General features: G+C 52.9%; 2 protein-coding genes across 7 annotated transcripts; one reads left to right on the top strand and one right to left on the bottom strand.

Moving 5' to 3' along the window:
- The first annotated feature begins 4,615 nt into the window (after nt 1–4,615).
- Nucleotides 4,616–12,144, top strand: Atxn7l3 (ataxin 7 like 3). 5 transcript variants are annotated; one of them, XM_041635672.1, is made up of 13 exons: nt 4,616–4,999; nt 6,335–6,445; nt 6,739–6,871; nt 7,094–7,265; nt 7,449–7,546; nt 7,719–7,741; nt 8,039–8,105; nt 8,227–8,312; nt 8,612–8,680; nt 8,907–8,950; nt 9,187–9,258; nt 9,339–9,496; nt 9,594–12,144. In XM_041635672.1, the coding sequence occupies exons 2-13, from the start codon at nt 6,395–6,397 to the stop codon at nt 9,740–9,742; spliced, it is 1,122 nt and encodes a 373-aa protein (XP_041491606.1). In that variant the 5' UTR covers nt 4,616–4,999; nt 6,335–6,394; the 3' UTR covers nt 9,743–12,144. The 5 variants fall into 5 exon arrangements, with proteins under 5 accessions (XP_041491606.1, XP_041491608.1, XP_041491609.1 ...); XM_041635674.1 differs by having other exon boundaries at nt 4,618–4,999; nt 8,060–8,105; XM_041635675.1 differs by having other exon boundaries at nt 4,618–4,999; nt 8,284–8,312.
- Nucleotides 12,145–12,805: 661 nt separating this feature from the next.
- On the bottom strand, nt 12,806–16,572 carry Tmub2 (transmembrane and ubiquitin like domain containing 2). Of its 2 annotated transcripts, XM_041635677.1 has the most exons (4): nt 16,423–16,554; nt 15,867–15,972; nt 13,613–14,176; nt 12,806–13,389 (listed from the first exon to the last, which is right to left on the bottom strand). In XM_041635677.1, exons 2-4 carry the CDS (start codon nt 15,899–15,901, stop codon nt 13,026–13,028), a joined length of 963 nt encoding a protein of 320 aa, XP_041491611.1. In that variant the 5' UTR covers nt 15,902–15,972; nt 16,423–16,554; the 3' UTR covers nt 12,806–13,025. The 2 variants fall into 2 exon arrangements, with proteins under 2 accessions (XP_041491611.1, XP_041491612.1); XM_041635678.1 differs by lacking the exon at nt 15,867–15,972 and having other exon boundaries at nt 16,423–16,572.
- Nucleotides 16,573–18,674: the final 2,102 nt, after the last annotated feature.

Here is an 18,674-nt window from a genome sequence, read left to right as displayed (position 1 = left end):
TCCCAGCACTCGGGAGGCAGAGCAGGCGGATCTCTGTGAGTTCGAGACCAGCCTGGTCTACAAGAGCTAGTTCCAGGACAGGCTCCAAAACCACAGAGAAACCCTGTCTCGAAAAACCAAAAAACAAAAAAACATATATATGCTATATATACACAAACATACACACATACATATTGCTATGGCTCTTGGCTGCTAAATTCCATTTTTACCATATTCTTCCCAGTCACTCATAATCATCCAGCCAAGTGTTCTCTCTTTAACAACTTGAGTATGTGTACAACAGGGTCTTTGTAATTTTGTTTTGTGCTTTATCAAGACAGGGTTTCTCTGTGAATCCCTGGCTATCCTGGAACTTGCTCTGTAGACCAGGCTGGCCTAGAACTCAGATATCTGCCTATTTCTGCCTTCTGAGTGCTGGGATTTAAGGTGCGTGTCACCACCGCCAGGCTGGAGAGATGGTTATTAAAATCACCAATTGCAGCCGGGTGGTGGTAGCACACGCCTTTAATCCCAGCATTTGGGAGGTAGAGGCAGGAGGATCTCTGTGAATTCGAGGTCAGCCTAGGACAGGCTCCAAAGCAAAACCCAGGTTCAAGTGCCAGTATCCACATGGCAGCTCACAATCGTCTGTAACTCTACTTCTAGAGGATCCAACGCCTTCTTCCCGGATCTGCGGACATTGCACGCAGGTGGTGCATGGACATTCAAGTAAGAAAAAAAAAAAAAGAAAGAAAAAAAAAAGTCTTTTTCAGGGCAGGGTGGGGAGGTGCTTCCTTAAACCCTTCGTTTCTTTGGGGGGCCTGGGTGCCTTCTCCACAATTGTCTTTGTGAGGCTTTGCTACAAGGTCTCCATGTCTCCCTTGATCCTCATTGTAACCCCAGGGCCTCACACAGAGAGTCAGCTCAGGTTTTAGTCTGTATTAACTGGTATGGAACCCAGACATGTGCCCAAAGAGCACCACCATCCAGCAGCCATGGCCAAGTGTTGAATGAACTGGATGGCCCATTGTATGGAATCTGGTGTGAGGATGGCCACTGGTGGGCCTACGAGGACACACTCCAAAGAAATGGAGGTGCCAGAAGAGTTCTGAATGTGCAAATTCCTTAAGGCAAGGGTTTTTAGGACATGATTTTGATAAGAAAAACAAACAGCGGGATGGTGGTAGCCCACGCCTTTAGTACCAGCGTTTAGGAGGAAGAAGCAGGTGGATCTCTGTGAGTTTGAGGCCAGCCTGGTCTACAGAGCTAGTTCCAGAACAGCTAAGGCTGTTATACAAAGAAACCCTGTCTGGGAAAAAAAAAAAACAAAAAAAGAAAGAAAGAAAAAGAAAAACCAAACAGTATCACTATGAAGAAACCTGAGGGGCTGGAGAGATGGCTCAGTGGTTAAGAGCATTGCCTGCTCTTCCAAAGGACCCGAGTTCGATTCCCAGCAACCACATGGTGGCTCACAACCATCTGTAAAGAAGTCTGGCGCCCTCTTCTGGCCTTCAGGCATACACACAGACAGAAAATTGTATATATAATAAATAAATAAATATTAAAAAAAAAAAAGAAACCTGAAAGGGGTATGTGTAGCTGATTTATAAAAACCCAGAGACAGATTTTAGGGTTCAACCTGAAGGTCAGAAAAGCAAAACAGCCAACCAGCCACTGGCTCTTGCCTCTACCTCAGTCTGAAATGATGATCCTGCCTCCAGGAATCCTCAGAACGAGACAGAAAGCTGTCTCCTCCTGTCTTATATTCCACTCTAGTGCTGGGATTAAAGGTGTACACCTCTACCATCCATTTTCTATGACAAACTAGTGTGGCTACTGGGATTAAAGGTGTGTGTCACCACTGCCTGGTCTGTAAGGCTGACTAGTGGGGCTGCTTCACTCTCTGATCTTCAGGCAAGCTTTATTAAAATACAAATGAAATCTACAAAAATGATCTACGGGAGTGGGAGACAGGTAAAGTCTCAGGCCATGCTCTGCTCGCTCCCAAAGCCTGGCTCACTTCTTTCCTCCAATTCCAAATCCAACCATCTTTTGAGTCTCTGTTGTTGGTCCCACAGTAATCCCAGTTTCTCTGAAACCAAATCTATCATCTTCCCATGTCCTCCAGCAAATTCTTCATCTTCCGGGTGTTTTCAGGCTCTCCCTCTCCACTCTGTACAGCTCAGTCAATAGTGAAAGCTCGTTGCTTGCTTCCTCAGTTCCATGCCAGGATGGTGATATATAAGCACAGGTCTGGCCAGATGCCCACGGGTTTCCTCACTGACTGTATGGTGGAAACCCACAATCTCTTCAGCACATCCTTGGTATGATCTAGCTTGCTCATATCCTGTTGCTGACTGCTCCATATACCCCTTTGTCCCTTTGCTCCAGCTGGCCAGCCAGCCCTTAGTCAGATCCAATCCATCTTTTTTATGTAGTGAGACAGGAACCTTACCATGATCAAGATGGCCTCTAACTCAGAGATCAGCCTGCCTCTGTCTTCTGGTGCTGGGACAAAAGTCACGTGCCACCACACCTGGCCACGTTCTTTTTGTTTTCAGTGCTGGAGTCCTATCTGATCTATATACTGACATTTTCTGTTGGACTGCCTAGAGATACCAGGGCCTGGCAATTCACTTTCATCCTTTGAGGTCTTCTTCTGCCCACCTTTGGAATTATGTAAATCTCTTTCCTTTTTACCACACTAATTTTCAATTATTTTCATGTCTTCCTACGCTGAAGAGACTATGAACTTCCTGAGGAAGCACAATTGCCCTATTCCACCCTTGTCTCTCAGCATCTGAATTGTGCTGTGAAGAACAACAATTTTTAAAAAGAAAATGTTGTGAAGTTTGTAATGATGGTGAGGACACTATAAAGAATCATTTAAAAATAGAGGGAAAAACAGAACTAACAACTAGTGCTGGAGAGATGGCTCAGCCTTTAAAGGCTAGGCTCACAACCAAAAGGACAAGCGTTTGGTTCTCAACACCCACACCCACAGCTGTCTCTCTAGTTTAGAAAAGAGAGAGAGAGAAAACTGGAGTAACAACTAATTGGTATGATGACACCACAGTACTGTAACGCCCGCACGCAGGAGGCTGAGGCAGGATGGGCTACATAAGGAGACCATGTGTCAACGGAGTTAAAAAAAAAAAAACCAAAGCCAACACAAGTTAAGATTTACTAGGCACTTGAGGTAAGAGCCTCTTACACACTGACTTCCATGTTAGCTTCTGTTTTGTTTCTGAGACAGAGTCTTACTGTGTAGCACTAGAAGTGTTTATGGAGTTGAGACTGGCCTCAACTCAGAGATCCTCCTGCCTCTGCAGCGCTGTGATAAAAGGTGTGGCATGGTAGTCTTCACAATGCGATAGAGATTATCATTATGGAGGAAATAGAGACACAAGCTCTTTCGCCTAGTCCAACCAGTTAAGCTCAAACTAACGCGTGGTTTTAACTGCTTCGAAGTATCTACCAACCGACCCCCATAAATGTTTGCTGAAGACTGAAGAGCCAATGATGGTTTCAAAGTATGTGATTTCGGAGTCTGATCTTATCTGAAGGGAGAGGACTGTCATACACGTCCCAAGGCAGCAGACACGGCCACCTACACGTGAGCGCAAATCTAAACACCTCGGTGGTTGAGAAAAGGACCTTTCCTCCCGGAGGTAAGGAGGCGCGAGCACGCGGAGAAAGGCACGCCCGGCGGAGCAGCACTGAGTGTAGGCAGAGCCTGGCCCGTGCCAAGCAGGCTGTCTATGAGAGGTGGAGGGGTCCAGCGTGGGCTCCGGAAGCAGGAAAGGCGAGCAGGTGTGGGATCTAAATTCGGAGGAGGGCGGGGAACGCGCTCCGCTCAAAAGGGCGCAGCTCGCGCTCGGCAGTGGACCCTCTGCCCTCAGCTTTTCTCGGTTCGGAGGCCTAGGGTGGCCCACCCAGAGACCCTGAGCACGAATTCAGAGCGGCCCCTCCTCAGGGCTCTCCGCCCTGAGCACCTAGCTGCGCCCCACTACAAGCCCATTCTTCTCACACAAGTGACGGCATGCCTCGGGGTCAAAGTGGGGAGCGGCCGGGGAGCCCCGCGGGAAGGGCGGGGGTGCCTGGGCCGGAAGGCGTCCCAGGCTCGGCTGGGAGCCGGCGCTCTCTTTCGACGCCACCCCGTTGCCTCCGCCCCCGAGCGGACCGGGACGGCACCAAGTCTCCGCCCCTGGCGCACCGCGCACCTCACCTTGAACGCTGCTCCACCCACCTCTAGCCTATTGGGCCGCTTGGGCCGAGGGAACCCGGCGATTGGTCGGGCTCGGCCACGGAGGCCCCGCCCACCGCCCCGCCCCAGTTCCCGTCCGCCGGTACTTTGGACGGCGGCGTGGCGCCCCTCCTCCCCTCCTGGTCCCCGCCCCCTGGAGCAAATGCTGCCGAGCTGCGGCCGCGGGGCAGATGCACGCGCTCGGGCCCTTCTAGCAAGCGCGAGCAGTCGCTGGGCGCGCGAAAGCGAAAGGAGGAAGAGGAAGGGAGGGCGAGGGCGGGGTGTTGAGGAGGGGCGGGAGGAGGAAGAGGAGGAGGTTGCAGCGCGCTCGCGCCTGGCCTCGCGCCCGCGCCGAGGGAGGGGGGGAAAGAGGCGCGCGCGCGCACGCTCGCGTCCTCGCTCGCTCCATCCATCCTCCGGTCGCGGCACGCGCGCGCGCTCCGGGCTCGCGCCGCACCCCCCGCCCGGGAGAGGCGGGCTGGAGTGGGGGGCGGGGGGAGGGGCGCGCGGACGGCGCGCGGACTGCGCGCGGGCGGGGTGAGGTGAGGAGGAGGAGGCGGCGACGGGACGAGAAGGGAGGGGAAGGGGCCATGGCCGCCCGGTGAGGCGGCGAGGCGGGGGGGCAGCCCGACCCCCCGGCCCCGGCCCCGGGCCCCGGGGAGAGGCGAGGACGGACCGACGGACATGGGGCTCCGGAGCAGCCGCCGCCGCCGCCGCCGCCGGAGGACGCGGCCCTGAGAGGCCGCCGGGCCCCGGCGCGGCCCCCCGGGCGGGGTGAGTACGGAACGGGGACGGGGGAGGGGCCTGCGGGGGGCGGGGGGCGGGGCCCGAGGCGGGGCTTGGGCCCCCTCCCCCCAGGTCTGGGTCAGCGCCCCTTCCCCTCCCCCCGGGCCGACGCGGAAACGCCCGGCTTTCCCCGGCTTCCCGGCCGGGCCGGGGCCCCCCGGTCTCCCCCTGGCTGGGTCCTCTTTGGGCGGGGCAGGGCCGGCCGGGGAGGGGGCGCGGGGCCTTTGTTAGGGAGCCAGGCCCCAGCCCCCGGGACAATAGAGACACCCTCCCGGACTCCTTTCCCCGGCCGGTCCGGGCTCTGGGCTGGCGGCGACCGAGAGGGGTCGGGACGCGTCCCACTCTGCCTACTCTCTGGGGTTCGGTCTGTCCCGGCCCGCCGCCGGCCTTGGGCGGCTCGGCTCTCCTCCCCCCAGTCGGTATGATGCAGCAGCAGTGCCGCAAGGACGGGAGAAGAGCCGCGGCACGGCCTGCTACCCTTCCCAGTGCCCCTGGCTCATTTGTCAGTCCCCACCCCACTCGAGGCCGGCAGCGTCTTAAACTCGTACCCACCGTTCAGTGGGGCCCCGAACTGTGGGCGCTGTTTCTGAATCCTACGGTGGGGATTTCTGGACTTTGGGGCTCTTGGAGAGACTTCCGGGCTGGTCCTGAGGGAGGGAGGGTGCGATCTAAAAGAACAGGTAAGGGGAGTGCCCACTCCTCGCGTGCTTGCCACGGGGCTCTCCTCTGCTGTTCGCGATGGCTGGGAATGCCCTTCGCCTGTAGGCTTCTGTGGGCTCTGTACCTCTCGTAGAGTGGCAGGCTTATTTTAAGAGAAGACACTGGGGTGAAGGTTGTAGGGTCTTAGGGCCATTCCTACTTCTGGTAGCAGTACCCCCCCAAGTGGACATCCTGGCTGAAAGCAGAGGTGACTCCGAGAGCCCTTAGGGAAAGGGGGGTTGTCTTAAGGAGTCTGTGCAGTTCTTTGCCACACCCTGTGGGTTTGCTTTGAGGCCTTAGAGTTCCTTCTCCTCCCCCTGCTGCATTGCACCATGGGTATCAAAGAGGGGTTTGAGTTTTGGGTACCTGGGATGAGCTGCTGCCTCCTATAGACCCAGAGTCTGATTGGCAGTACAGTTCAGGGCCTGAGCTTAGGCCTGGGAAGGACTAGGCCACTTCTGGTTTTCAGGCCCTGAAAACCATCAGACTTAGAGATCCGGGGCCTTGGGGAGGGAGACTCTCTGATGCCAGGATTAAGCCCTGGGCTCGGAGGTGGGGAGGGGAGGTGGCAGTCTTTGGAGGTGTCTTGGACTCACACCAACACCCCCACCTCCATGTGTGCAGCCGTGTTGCCGCCCGCTGTGCTATGAGCAGTCAGAGCGCCGTCTCCACAAGAGTTTACAAATGAAAATGGAGGAAATGTCTTTGTCTGGCCTGGATAACAGCAAACTAGAGGTGAGGGCTCCCCCACGTGTGCCTCTAGTTCTTTCTCTTGATGTCTCTGTGTCGCTGTATCTGGCATCTATGTCAAAGAGGAATTTAGGTAGTCAGCCTTGTTCCTGAGAGGGAATAACCAGCTGAAAAGACCCAAGGATCTGGGAGGAAAAAAGAACTGGAAAAATCAAGGTGGGGAAAGTGGCAAAGAAAGCAGCCTGCTTGGTCAGGGCCAGGATATTTGGTTGGTGAGAGTTTTTCAGTCCAGGGGGGTGCCACCCTTGTGACCATGGATGTTCTCTCCTGGGGCCCAGGCCATCGCTCAGGAGATATATGCGGACCTGGTCGAGGATTCTTGTTTGGGATTCTGCTTTGAGGTACACCGGGCTGTCAAGTGCGGCTACTTCTTCCTGGATGATACAGATCCTGATAGCATGAAGGATTTTGGTGAGCTTCAGGGTGGAAGGAGAGTGGTCTAGTTCTGCCCAGGGTGGGGAGGTGGAGGTAGGAGAGGTGGAACTCAGGGTTTCCTAGAAACTGCCCTAGATGCAGAGCCTGGAGCTCCTGTGAGCTTAGGCAGGGATGAGTTTAAAGAGGACATGGGACCCTGGCGAGAACAAGAGGGGGGTACCCTGCCTGCTCTGATCGCCACGCCTCTCCTGCCCCCAGAGATCGTGGACCAGCCTGGGTTGGACATCTTTGGACAGGTTTTCAACCAGTGGAAGAGCAAGGAGTGTGTTTGCCCCAATTGCAGTCGCAGTATTGCTGCGTCCCGCTTTGCCCCCCACCTGGAGAAGTGCCTGGGAATGGGTCGGAACAGCAGCCGAATCGCCAACCGTCGGTGAGAGCTCTTTGCTGCCTGCACCAGCGATACACATCATATGCAGTCTGTACCGCGGTGTAGTCCCATGGGGCAGGTGTAAGATACAGAGGGTAGGCTGTATTTGGGCCTCAGGTACTTCTCTGTAAAATAACGTGCAAATTGGTGGTAACCTTGACCTTTTCTCTTCTCACCTCTGGGCAGGATTGCCAATAGCAACAATATGAACAAGTCTGAGAGTGACCAAGAAGACAATGATGACATCAATGACAATGACTGGTCTTATGGCTCAGAGAAGAAAGGTGTTTGGGGCTCTGGGGCAGCCTGGGAGAAACGGGTGAAGTGGGAAAGTTAGAGCATATATTTGCCATAAACTATCTTGATGATGAGGGAAGAATGTAGTTTTTAAAAACATGGAAGTGTTGAAACCGAGAACTTCAAATAACCGTGTTCTTTGTTCTGTTGTTCCCCCAGCCAAGAAGAGAAAATCAGACAAGGTGAGAGCCGGGGCGAGCCTGGGGGAAGTTTGGGTGAAGGACAGATAACCCTCCCTTTTGGGCAGGGAGTGCTCAGGTCTTTTTACTCAAGTGTGATGTCACTGGGCGGGGGGGGGGCTCTCTGGGATTGGGAATAAGGGTCAGGGGAGCTCCCTCTGACGGGAGGGAGGGAGGGAATGTAGGCAGACAGGCCTGTTCCCGGGGAGGAATAGTATGAGTTTGAGGTTGTTGCTTTGTCAAATCTTTTTTCCTTCCCTGGGTTCTCGGCTCCCCCTTATCGTTGCCCTTTCCCCAAAGCTATGGTATCTCCCATTCCAGAACCCTAATTCCCCTCGAAGATCCAAGTCTTTAAAACACAAAAATGGTAAGTGGGGCTAGACCAACAGGGGCACTGCTAGCTGTATTGTCACAGGGCTGGTAGTGGGGGTGGGAGGGAGGGCCTGTGAGCCTTCTGTCACCCCCACTTCCTCTCTGGTTATTTTCAGGGTTCTCTGTCTGTACCTCTGCATCAAACACCCTTCCCCTTCTTTTTTCTTCTTCAGGGGAACTTAGCAACTCCGATCCTTTTAAGGTGAGTAGAAGCTCCTTTTTATGCCTCTTCTCTTTGCCCTTGGGAGGTGACTGGGATTTGGACAAGGGAGGTCAGGATGCTGACAGCTAGAAATGGTTGTGGGGCTGTTTGAGTCTTGGGTCTTCACGTGCTTTGTTGTCCCTTCTCCTTGTCCATATGCAAGTAGGTTGGAAGGACTCTTAGAATATAGAATGGAGGCAGGGATGAGAGGGACCGAGTCTCCATTCCCACCCCTTTCCTACCTGTTCTCTTTTTTTGTTTCTAAACTTCTCTGATCTGTACCTCTGGTTCTCTCACAGTATAGCAACTCAACTGGGATCAGCTATGAGACCCTGGGGCCAGAAGAGCTACGGAGCCTGCTCACCACGGTGTGTGATTGGAAAGGGGGAGGTTTGGCTTGGGCTGGGCAGTGGGAAAAGAACCCTGAAAGACACAGGTGACATAGCAGCTGGAGCCATAGCTTTCTCTGAGAGTGGGCTCCCTGTTCCACCTGCTCTGGGGCTGGTTTCTACTTGGGTAGTTTAGCATTGGCACAGCATCTAGTGTTTGGAATAGGCCTCCTACCCCTCCTTTCAGCTTATGTTCCTCTTCCAGCAATGTGGAGTGATTTCTGAACATACCAAGAAGATGTGCACAAGGTGAGCACAGAAACTAAAAGGGGGGCTGGTCCTGTGGGCATGGGTCGGGAGTACCCCTGGATTTGAGCAATGGGCCATCATTCTTAACCTTCCCTTCATCTAATAGACCTTACTTACTAGGCCACCATCTGGGGATTCACTACTGACTCTTTCCCTGTCCCTCCAGCTTCTGCTCCACCTGAGTTCCTGAAGTCCTTTCCTGCCTTGTCAGGGTCTGATCATTCTGTCCCCACCAGGTCACTACGCTGTCCCCAGCACACAGATGAACAGAGGCGAACCGTACGGATATATTTCCTTGGGCCCTCAGCGTAAGTGAACTTTCCATATGGGTGGTGGGTTAGGTTGGTGGTCTCTTTCCCTAACATGTTTCTTTGACTCCTCTTTCCAGCGTCCTTCCAGAGGTCGAGAGTTCCTTGGATAATGACAGCTTTGACATGACTGACAGCCAGGCCCTCATCAGCCGACTTCAGTGGGATGGCTCTTCTGATCTCTCACCTTCTGATTCAGGCTCCTCCAAGACTAGCGAAAATCAAGGATGGGGTCTAGGTATACAGTGCCAATTGATCTCAGGGGCTTTGGGCAGTGGGGCGCCGCTTCTCCCTTCATCATTCCACTCTCATCTCTTGTGCCTCCTCCTCTGTAGGTACCAACAGCTCTGAATCACGGAAAACCAAGAAAAAGAAATCCCATCTGAGCTTGGTAGGGACTGCCTCTGGCCTGGGCTCCAACAAGAAGAAAAAGCCAAAGCCACCGGCTCCCCCAACGCCCAGCATCTATGATGACATCAACTGACTTGGGTGCAAGGGATAGCCTTTGGCTGAGAGAGCCCTCTCTCCCGACCCCCACCCAGGCAGCATAGCCTGGCATATGGACAGCTGCTGGGGGTTTGGGCTTGGGAAGCTTGGTGGGCCAGGCAGGCAGAGGATCCAGTTATGTGCCCCTGGGGGGTGTCAGGGTCCTCTGCAACAAAGCATGACCCCTCGGCGTGCAGGACTCAGACCTGGACATATTATGCCTTGGACATAAGTTTGGTGGGGAGGTGGTTTTCCTATTTATTCTGTGAGTTACTGGATGTCCAGCTAGGCTGGGGGCCTGACATGGGCACTGTGCCAGGGCACTGCCTGCTCCCCACCCCAGGAACTGGACTAAGCCCTGCCGAGGGGCATTATGGCTACCCAGGTGGCTTTGGTTTGGAAGCTGAGCCCAGAGGGGGCCTCCCCTGGCTGCCCTCAGCAATGTGAATGGGTCCGGTGCTTGGAGCTGAGGGGCAGGGCTGGTGTGTCCTGTCTGTGTGCAGAGTCCTATCAGATGTCCCCAGTCCCCGGGGTCAGCAGGCAGAGTGCTGTCTGCTGAGGTGGGCGTCCAGAACTGCCTCACAGGGGCAGCCCTTTCCCCTCAGTCCCCATGGGCCTCCTTGGCAGCAGGAGCTGTCCTTTGTTGTTGGGTGCCAGGAAAGGGCCTCCAGCCTCTACAGCTTCAAGGAATGGGAACGGGAGGGTAGGAAGAGGGAGCCTGTATCAGAGTGGCCCCCTGCCCTCCCTGCCCCAGGGCTGTGAGGACAGCCCAGGTGAGAGGGACGGTGCTGCTTTATTTGAAATGTTTCTTACCTCATTCCCTGCCCCAGGAAGGGGCCCAGCCTCACCCTCCTGGGGTGGCCCGTGTTCTCCCTCCCATCCTGCCCCCCCCCCCCCCCCCCCCGCCCTGCCCTGCTGGGGCAGCCTAAGTTCCCAGCTGCTGCTTGCCGCCCCTTCCACCTTGACCAGCTTTGGTTCCTCTCAGTGCTCCTGCCTCTAAAAGCCTGCCCTGTTCCCCTCCTCCCTTGCCGCTTTTAAGTTATTTATTCTGTACTTGTGGTTTGGGGCTCTGAGGAAAAACCCTAATCTTGTGCCTCTCTCCCTTTGCTAGGAATAGGGTGGGATGAGAAGGTAGTCTCTGCCCTGGGTTGTCAGTGGAGGTTGGGGGATACTGTTGCCCCTCTGTGGGACTGTCATGACTGTCATGCCTGGCTTACATCCTCAAGCGATGTACTGTCACACCTCCCAAGTAGGTGATATCATGCCTTGGAACTGAGCTGGAGTACCTGGGTATGGGCTAGAAGAGTACAGCTGACTGACAGGGATGGGATTGACCCTGAGCCACGTTTTCTGGCACTTGCTATACATGTCCCCTCTCTTCCCAGGAGGAGCTACTCCCATGTTGGGTAGCTAGTACCCAGGACTGGTTGGACTGATTTGGTTAGGGACCCTAGAGGGTTAAGGGAACAACAGAGCTAGGGTTGCAGTACCCTGTCTGGAACCCCAGTCTCCCCCTGGGGTGGTTCTGATTGTAGCTGATGCCTGGTTACAAATTGGTTTTTAACCCAAGCATTGTGATTATTTTTTAAAAAGTCAAACCAATTTTGGCAGGAGTTAGAATAAATCCTGGAGCCTGGGCTCCTCTGTCCTTGGCCCTCTACAGCCTTCTCCCTTGAGGGGGATCTAGAGGGGGAGAGAAGGTTCTCGGCTGCCCCCAAGCACAGTCTTGGGAGCCTGCTGAAGATGGTGGGGGGGCAGCCAGCCCAGGCTGCCATCCCTTTGGAGACTTAGCTGCAGCTCAAGCCAACTCACTCTGCTCTCCCACCTCTCCCTCTGGTTGGAGGGAGTAGTTTGGGAACTGGTTTGTCCTCAAAAACTTCCCTATTGTTCCTTGGCTCACCCTCAGGGCAGAGCCCCCTGCCCAGGCTGGGTAAGAGATGGGCTTGGTCCAGCAGGGACCCTGAGGGAACAAACCCCTTCCTTCTGGGGAGTATGCCCCCCCTACCATGTAGTTGAGCAGGGGCTAGGAACTCCCCACTCCCTCTAACAGCAGGCTGTGTGGGTATCAATTCCCATCCTCCCCACCCTGGCTAGGTGTCGTCCACCTTGTATCCTATCATGTGTCTGAGTGTGTGTGGGGGATTCTGTACTAATTTCCATGGCCGGTGGCTTTTCCTTCCATGCATCACTCCCCCCCGCATGCCCAGGGGCCACCTGCCTGGCATTACGCATGCTGGGGTCATTGGGGGAGGGGGGTGGGGCTCACGCTGTCCTGTGGTCTTGAGATTTTTATTTTTGCATATGTAATCCATCCTGTACAGGTAGCTAACTTTGTAAACGCTGTGTATTCCCTCTGCCCCCATGGCTGCTGGTGTAAATAAACTGCATCTCCCGTTGGTAGCCTGGCCTACCCACCCTCAATGCCATGTTGTTGAGGGTAGAGCAGTCACAAAATAAGCTCCACAACCACAAAATGCAATTTTATTCACTCATACTGACCCATCATCTAAGGGCCTAGGGCAGGGCAATCTATACCCAGAGCTGTCATTGGAGCTGGGAAGGACACTGGATTACAGCCAGTATTCTCTTGCAGCTTTAGGCCTAGGCTAGCAGCTGTGGCCTGGCCCCTCCATGGTGGGGGAGCTTGGGCTTCTGCCCCAACCCCTTTCCTAACTGAGCTCTATGCCGGCTATGTGGGGGGAGGGAGAAAAAGGGCAAGCAAAGTGCTTTAAAAGAAAGCAAAATATCCTATTCCTACTCCAAGGGGTACAGGGAGGAGGTGGTGGCAGCTGGATGCATGTAGGGAAAGTTAGTAGAGACTTCTCATCCCTGCCTGTGAATTTAGTTTCGAAAGATATGCACTCATCTAAGGCAAGGAAGCAGTACTTCGAGCTCCCTGCAGAGGAATGCTAAGGCCTTGCTGAGCTGCCCTGGCAGGAACCCTGGGGGCTAGGGAGCAGACATGCAAAAAATGAAAAGGGTTAGGGTCACAGCCAGGAAGAAAGACCCAGAGCCCAAGCTTCTCAATGAGCTTTGAACTTTGGGATTCCAATAGGGAAGATGATATCCTTGTTTCTACCTGAGTTGTGCTTGCAGAGAGATCTGTACCCTGTGGACAATGAGGGAGGCCACACACCTGTTTCTTGAGTCCTATGGACAGGGTACCCACCATATTCCTTCCATCCCTTCCTCCCTCCCAGGTCCTTTGGGCCCAGCTCTGGCCAGGAAAGGGGGAGGCCATGAAGGAGAAAGACCATGCCTTTCATTATCTCCTGGTGTCCTTATCGTCCATACATCCCAAATACCAGGAAACTGAAGAAGACCGTGACTCCCACCAAGGAAACAGTGGCAGGTGCTGTGAAGAACTGGCGGTAATTGATACGGAAGTACCAGACCACACCCAAGAGCACCACAAACACAGGCACCATGAGGCTGCCCACATTGACACCAAGGCTGGATGACTCAGTGGCTGAGGGGGTCAAGGAGCCTGAGGGGCCAGAAACAGTTGCCCCTGGGGGTGAGCGGTGGCAGTGAATCACACAGTTGTCGGTAATGTTCAGGGAACTCAGCGTGCGTGCTGGGTCCTGCAGCAGCCGACCCTGGTATATCAGCTTCATCTGACTCTCTTGTCCAGGGAAGTATTTGCTACAAGGATGAAAGGAAAGACTGGGTAAGGAACGAGAATATATAGGCCTGGACCCACAAAGCAAGGCATGGAAGAAACTAATGGGCCGTCTATGGGAAGTTCCCCTTAGCAGAGGCTAGCCATTAAAACTCCTCTAGTGATATCGAATCTGTACCACCTCTTTCAGGGAAACCAGTGCCCGAGGCACAAGTCATGAGTAACTGCTCTTTCCAGCCTACTCACCTCTTTAGGGTACCCACAGTGTCCTCTGGCCTGGCCACAGCCAGCTTCTCGGTGTCATTGAGGAACTTGAGCCGAACATTGATGAGGCTGGGGCTGGGAGAGAGGCAGGTGCGATCATCTAATCCCAGTGGAGCTTCTGGATGGCTGCTCTCCAGGCCTGCTTGTCTTTTGGGTAGGCCTTGGATATCCAAGAGATGCTCAAGGCTGGGCTCCATATCTGCCCTAGCTCCAGGTTCCCCAGTGGAGTCTCCCCCAGTGTCACTGGTCTCTTCAGCCTTCTCTTCATTCCCCTCTGACGGATGGGGGATTTCAGTTGGTTCTGGAGTGCCTTGGCTTACCAGCTGGTCCACATGCCCCAGGTGGAGAACAGATGTGTCGCCCGCCGACACAATGGTGCCCAGCAATTGGTTGTTACTGCTGTCTGCTACGTAGGTAGAGAGCCAGGCTAGGACCAAGGCTAGAATCAGCACCACTACACCTGCCACCACCATCACCTCATTACCCACACCCTCAATGAGGGTGACATCAGAGAGCTCCATGGCCTGGCTGCTGCCCGGGTCCACACTGCAGGAACAAAGGAGGATAGCATCAGCAGGGATGAGGGGTGATAACCAGCTTGTTAACCAGGTGATAATCTAGTTTGTTTAGGTTCTGAGTCAGGCTGGGGGCGGGGGGAGATGGGAGTTTGTAGTGTTTTATAGGAGAGGCAGCCAACCTCCCTAACTGTAGTAGACCCTCATTCTCAAGCTGAGGATTTACCCTTGGCCTCTATTGTGAAACTCTAGCTTTCAGATTCTTTTATTTATTTATTTTTTAAATTTATTTATTATATATACTGTATTCTGTACCAGATCTCATTACAGATGGTTGTGAGCCACCATGTGGTTGCTGGGAATTGAACTCAGGACCTTCAGAAGAACAGGCAGTGCTCCTAACCTCTGAGCCATCTCTCCAGCCCTAGCTTTCAGATTCTGATCCCATAAAAAGCACGGGTCACAAGAAGAGCCTCATAAGCTTGTCACCAGCTGCTGGTTGCTTTTTTTTTTTATTTTAAATTTTTTATTTATTTTTTTGATATTTGGAGGAGAATGGAGAAAGAACATTGCTTCTTCCCTTATCTTCAAGTCTGGGTAGCTCTGTCCTGGAAATACCACTCTATAGACCAGGCTAACTTCAAACTCACGAGCTCCGCCTGCCCCTGCCTCCGGAATGCTGGGATTAAAGGCCTGCGCCACCGCCACCACACCTGGCTCCATATGATTCTTTAAGTCCGGAGTTTCTCTAAGATTCCTAACACATGGTCAAGCACACATGGCCTCCTAAGCAGCCTCAGCCAGAGCTTCAAAGAACGTGAAGACTCCTTCCCAGGCACTGTGCAGCAGCCCCGTCAGACTCATCTGATCACATCTCACTCATGGCCACAGACCCATGCGTGCACAGCTGTCAAGAGCCAAGATAAATACATTTTGCTCTATCAAGGACAGAATCAGACAACTTCAAGTGGATAAATGTATTGAGACTATCGGCAGACATGTTCGTCTCCTACAGAATTGTTCTGGCAAGTTCTGGGGAGCTGCATGGGACAGACACCAGAAACACTGCCTTCTTGGGTCACCATGGGCTTGGCTCACAACTATAAAACCACTGCCCCAGCATACACCACTCCAGTTATCCAGAACTTGGGAAATGAAAGCAGTGGGATTAAGGGTTCAAGACAAGCTTCCACTACGTTGCAAATTCAAGGTCTGCCCTAGACTACAAGAAGAAGCTTTTTTTAAAAAATTGCCTGAGTAATAATTATTTGGAAAGATTTCTCAGTCCTTATTTCATCCTGTCTTGTGCTGTGAAGGTTCTCCCTCTGCCGTTTCTTAGAAAAGCATGGAGGATCTCTGCGTATTCCTTGGAGACTCTCCTTCACAGCTGTCCCTGGGCAAGTCCATCTGGTGATCATCATTATCAGACTATTCTCACAGCAAACATAAACGTCGTTACACTTAGAACCTGTCCATCTCTTTATTGATTTCTGGAAGAATCCTCTGTACAAAGCTCTCAGTGGCACACCACAGTAGCCGCCCCCAAAATATCTGTGAATAGACCGACATTCGAAGAGTTTCCACAGCCGTAGCGAGAGACTGGCTCTGGAGTCAGGGAAACAAAGTTCGCGGTCTAGTCCCTCTCCTAGCTATGGAGCTGCCAACAACTCCCGACGCCTCAGCTCTGCCAGCACTAAAGCGGGGTTGAAAAAGGTACCTACCTCATTAGGTTGTTTTGAAGATGACGTGAAAGCATCGAAGCAAAACAATTTAAGAGTGTTCGATCAACAAATGATAGCAAATATGTCTCACTCCCACGACTGACCCCTGAAGATAAGGTTAATGTCAGGAACCGTGATTTACACAAAAGGAAACTGTGGCAAAGGCGGACGGAAACCGAGGACACAAAGTGCCGTGGGCAGGGGCCAGGCAAGACCCCGCGTCCGCCTGCTCCAAGGCCTCAGCTGTCCCCTCCGCCTGTGGACGCCCCCGACCCAGCTTTTCCTAAGGCGAAGGCTCTGTCCCCGTGGCAGCAGAGTCCACGAGTCCCCCCACCCCGGACTGAAGGCTTCCGGGTCACGGTGGCAGTGCCCAAGCCCAGCTCTCCTGTCCGGTGATGGTTAGGGTCAGGTGAGGGGGGTCACAAACCATCCACACCCCTCAAACTTCGGGGCGGGGCGGAGGACCTAGGGGCGGGGCCTGCGGACGCGGAGAGTCATGGGAAATTCAAGGGGGTTTGTCTCGGTCCTGTTCCTGGATGGGGAAGGAGCGGCTCACCTGACAAAGCCAGGATAAATGTTTTGACTTCGCAGGGCAGTCTCTGCACCCGTCTTTCCGTAGGGGTCGGGGGAGGGGCTGGCAACTCAGTATTCTCTTCAGGGTCCGATCTCTTCCGGCTTTTCTCGGAAGCTGTTAACACCGGTACCGGAACTCCCGCCTCCCCGCCTTGTACTGATGACGCAAAGCTACGTAAGGCGGACTGACGTAAACAGAATCTTCAACTAAAAGGGCCAGGTTGCACAGCGGCGGGAGGGGCGGAGTCATTGTTGGCGGGATTTCGGCCTTCGGGCAGTGAGGCCACGCCCAGTGGGCGTGGTCATAGGCCGTCCAGAGGTCAGAGGCGGGGCCAGAAGAGGAGGAGCGAATCGGGAAGGTGCTTGTGGAAGGGGCGTGGTTTCAGCCTGGGCGATTGCACTGGCAGGCTCTGCTGGTGGACCCACGCTAGGCTTCCCTCTTTCCCTCCTTCCGGCTTCGCTCTCGAGCTCCGGAACTAATGGGATTCATTACTGCTCCGCCAGTGAGCACCGGGCTCCAATGTTGGGATCCGCAGGGTCTAGTATTTCTGACTTCTAAGAAAGTTGTTACTCGAGGAGACAGGCAAGAAGACAAGTTAGAGTCTTAAGTACTGAAAGATTCGCTTTGAGAAATAAAGCGGGAAGGCATTTCAGAAAAACAGATATACTGCCCTCTTAAAAATGATTTGTTTGTGATTTATTTATTTATTTATTTATTTATTTATTTATGTGCTTGTCTGTGTATGCCATATGTGTGTGGTTGCCTGCAGAGGCCAGAAGAGGGCACTGGATCCCCGGAACTAGGGTTGCGGGAGGCTATAAACCGCCAGTCTTGGGTACTGGTAAGAAAACTCAGATGCGGAAAGAATAAGCAAGTGCTCATGACCATTGAACCACCCCTTCAAGTCTGTCATCCTCGATTAGCTTTTCCTTTTTTTTTCCTGTTACCAAGTGAACCATCTCCCCAGCCCTTAGGATGACTACAAATAACTTTCTATTATTTTTCCTTTTACTATGTTGTAGTATTTATAAAACAAATCTGGGGTTTGGGAGGATGGCTCAGTGGTTGCTGCTTTTCTAAAGGACCTGAGTTTGGTTCTGACGACCACCTGTAACTGGCTTCAGAGGATCCTATGCCATTTTCTCGTTACTGCAGGTATCTCCCAACTTGTGGCACACACACACACGAATTTCAAACAAACCTAGGATCAACAAAATGACTCAGCAAGGCTCCTGCTGCCAAGTCTTCTGACATGAGTTCAATCCCCTGGACCCATATGCTGGGTAGAGAAAACCAGTTCTTGCAAGTTGTCTTCTTTTTTTTTTTTAATTTATTTATTATGTATACAGTGTTCTGTCTGTTTGTATGCCTGCTGGACATGAAGAGGGCACCAGACCTCATTACAGATGGTTGTGAGCCACCATGTGGTTGCTGGGAATTGAACTCAGGACCTCTGGAAGAGCAGGCAATGCTCTTAACCTCTGAGCCATCTCTCCAGCCCCTGCAAGTTGTCTTCTGATACACACACATGCGCGCGCGCGCACACACACACACACACACACACGATGTAAAACAAAGTTAAAACCACCCCTAAACACTGCCCTTTTAATATTTCATGCTCTAGGTGAATGGAAAATCTTTGCCTATCACAAAATTAATACATATAGTCTAATATATTGGGGGCTGGAGAGATGGCTCAGTGGTTAAGAGCACTGCCTGTTCTTCCAAAGGTCCTGAGTTCAATTCCCAGCAACCACATGGTGGCTCACAACCATCTGTAATGAGATCTGGTGCCCTCTTCTGGCCTGCAGGCATACATGCAGACAAAATACTGAGAATACTGTACACATAATAAAAAAAATTCATATACTCCAATATATCTTTTCTTTAAAAAAAAAACAAAAGCAATAAAGAGACGTTGTGTGATTTAAGGCATGATAGAAGAGACTGAACTGGCTGGGGCTTAGCTGCTGTAATGGGGCAAAAACTCAGCATCATTCCCTGGAGCAGGATTCCAGCTCAGGCCAAGGACTGGGAAGCCTTCCTTTCCTTCTCTTAGAAGCAGTGGTTCTCAACCTTCCCAATGCTGCAACCCTTTAATACAGTTTCAATGTTGTGGTGATCCCGACCATAAAATTATTTTTGTTAAAGCCAGATGTAGTTTAATCCCAGCACTCAGGAGGCAGAGACAGGCAGATCTCTATGAGTCCAAGGCCAACCTTGTCTACAAAAAA

This window comes from Microtus oregoni, unplaced genomic scaffold (assembly GCF_018167655.1).
Source record: "Microtus oregoni isolate MIOR12 unplaced genomic scaffold, Mior012 000048F_ref0000485, whole genome shotgun sequence".
NCBI lineage: Eukaryota > Metazoa > Chordata > Mammalia > Rodentia > Cricetidae > Microtus > Microtus oregoni.
Note: the sequence above shows the minus strand (reverse complement) of the source record. Positions and strands in the feature narration are given on the sequence as shown.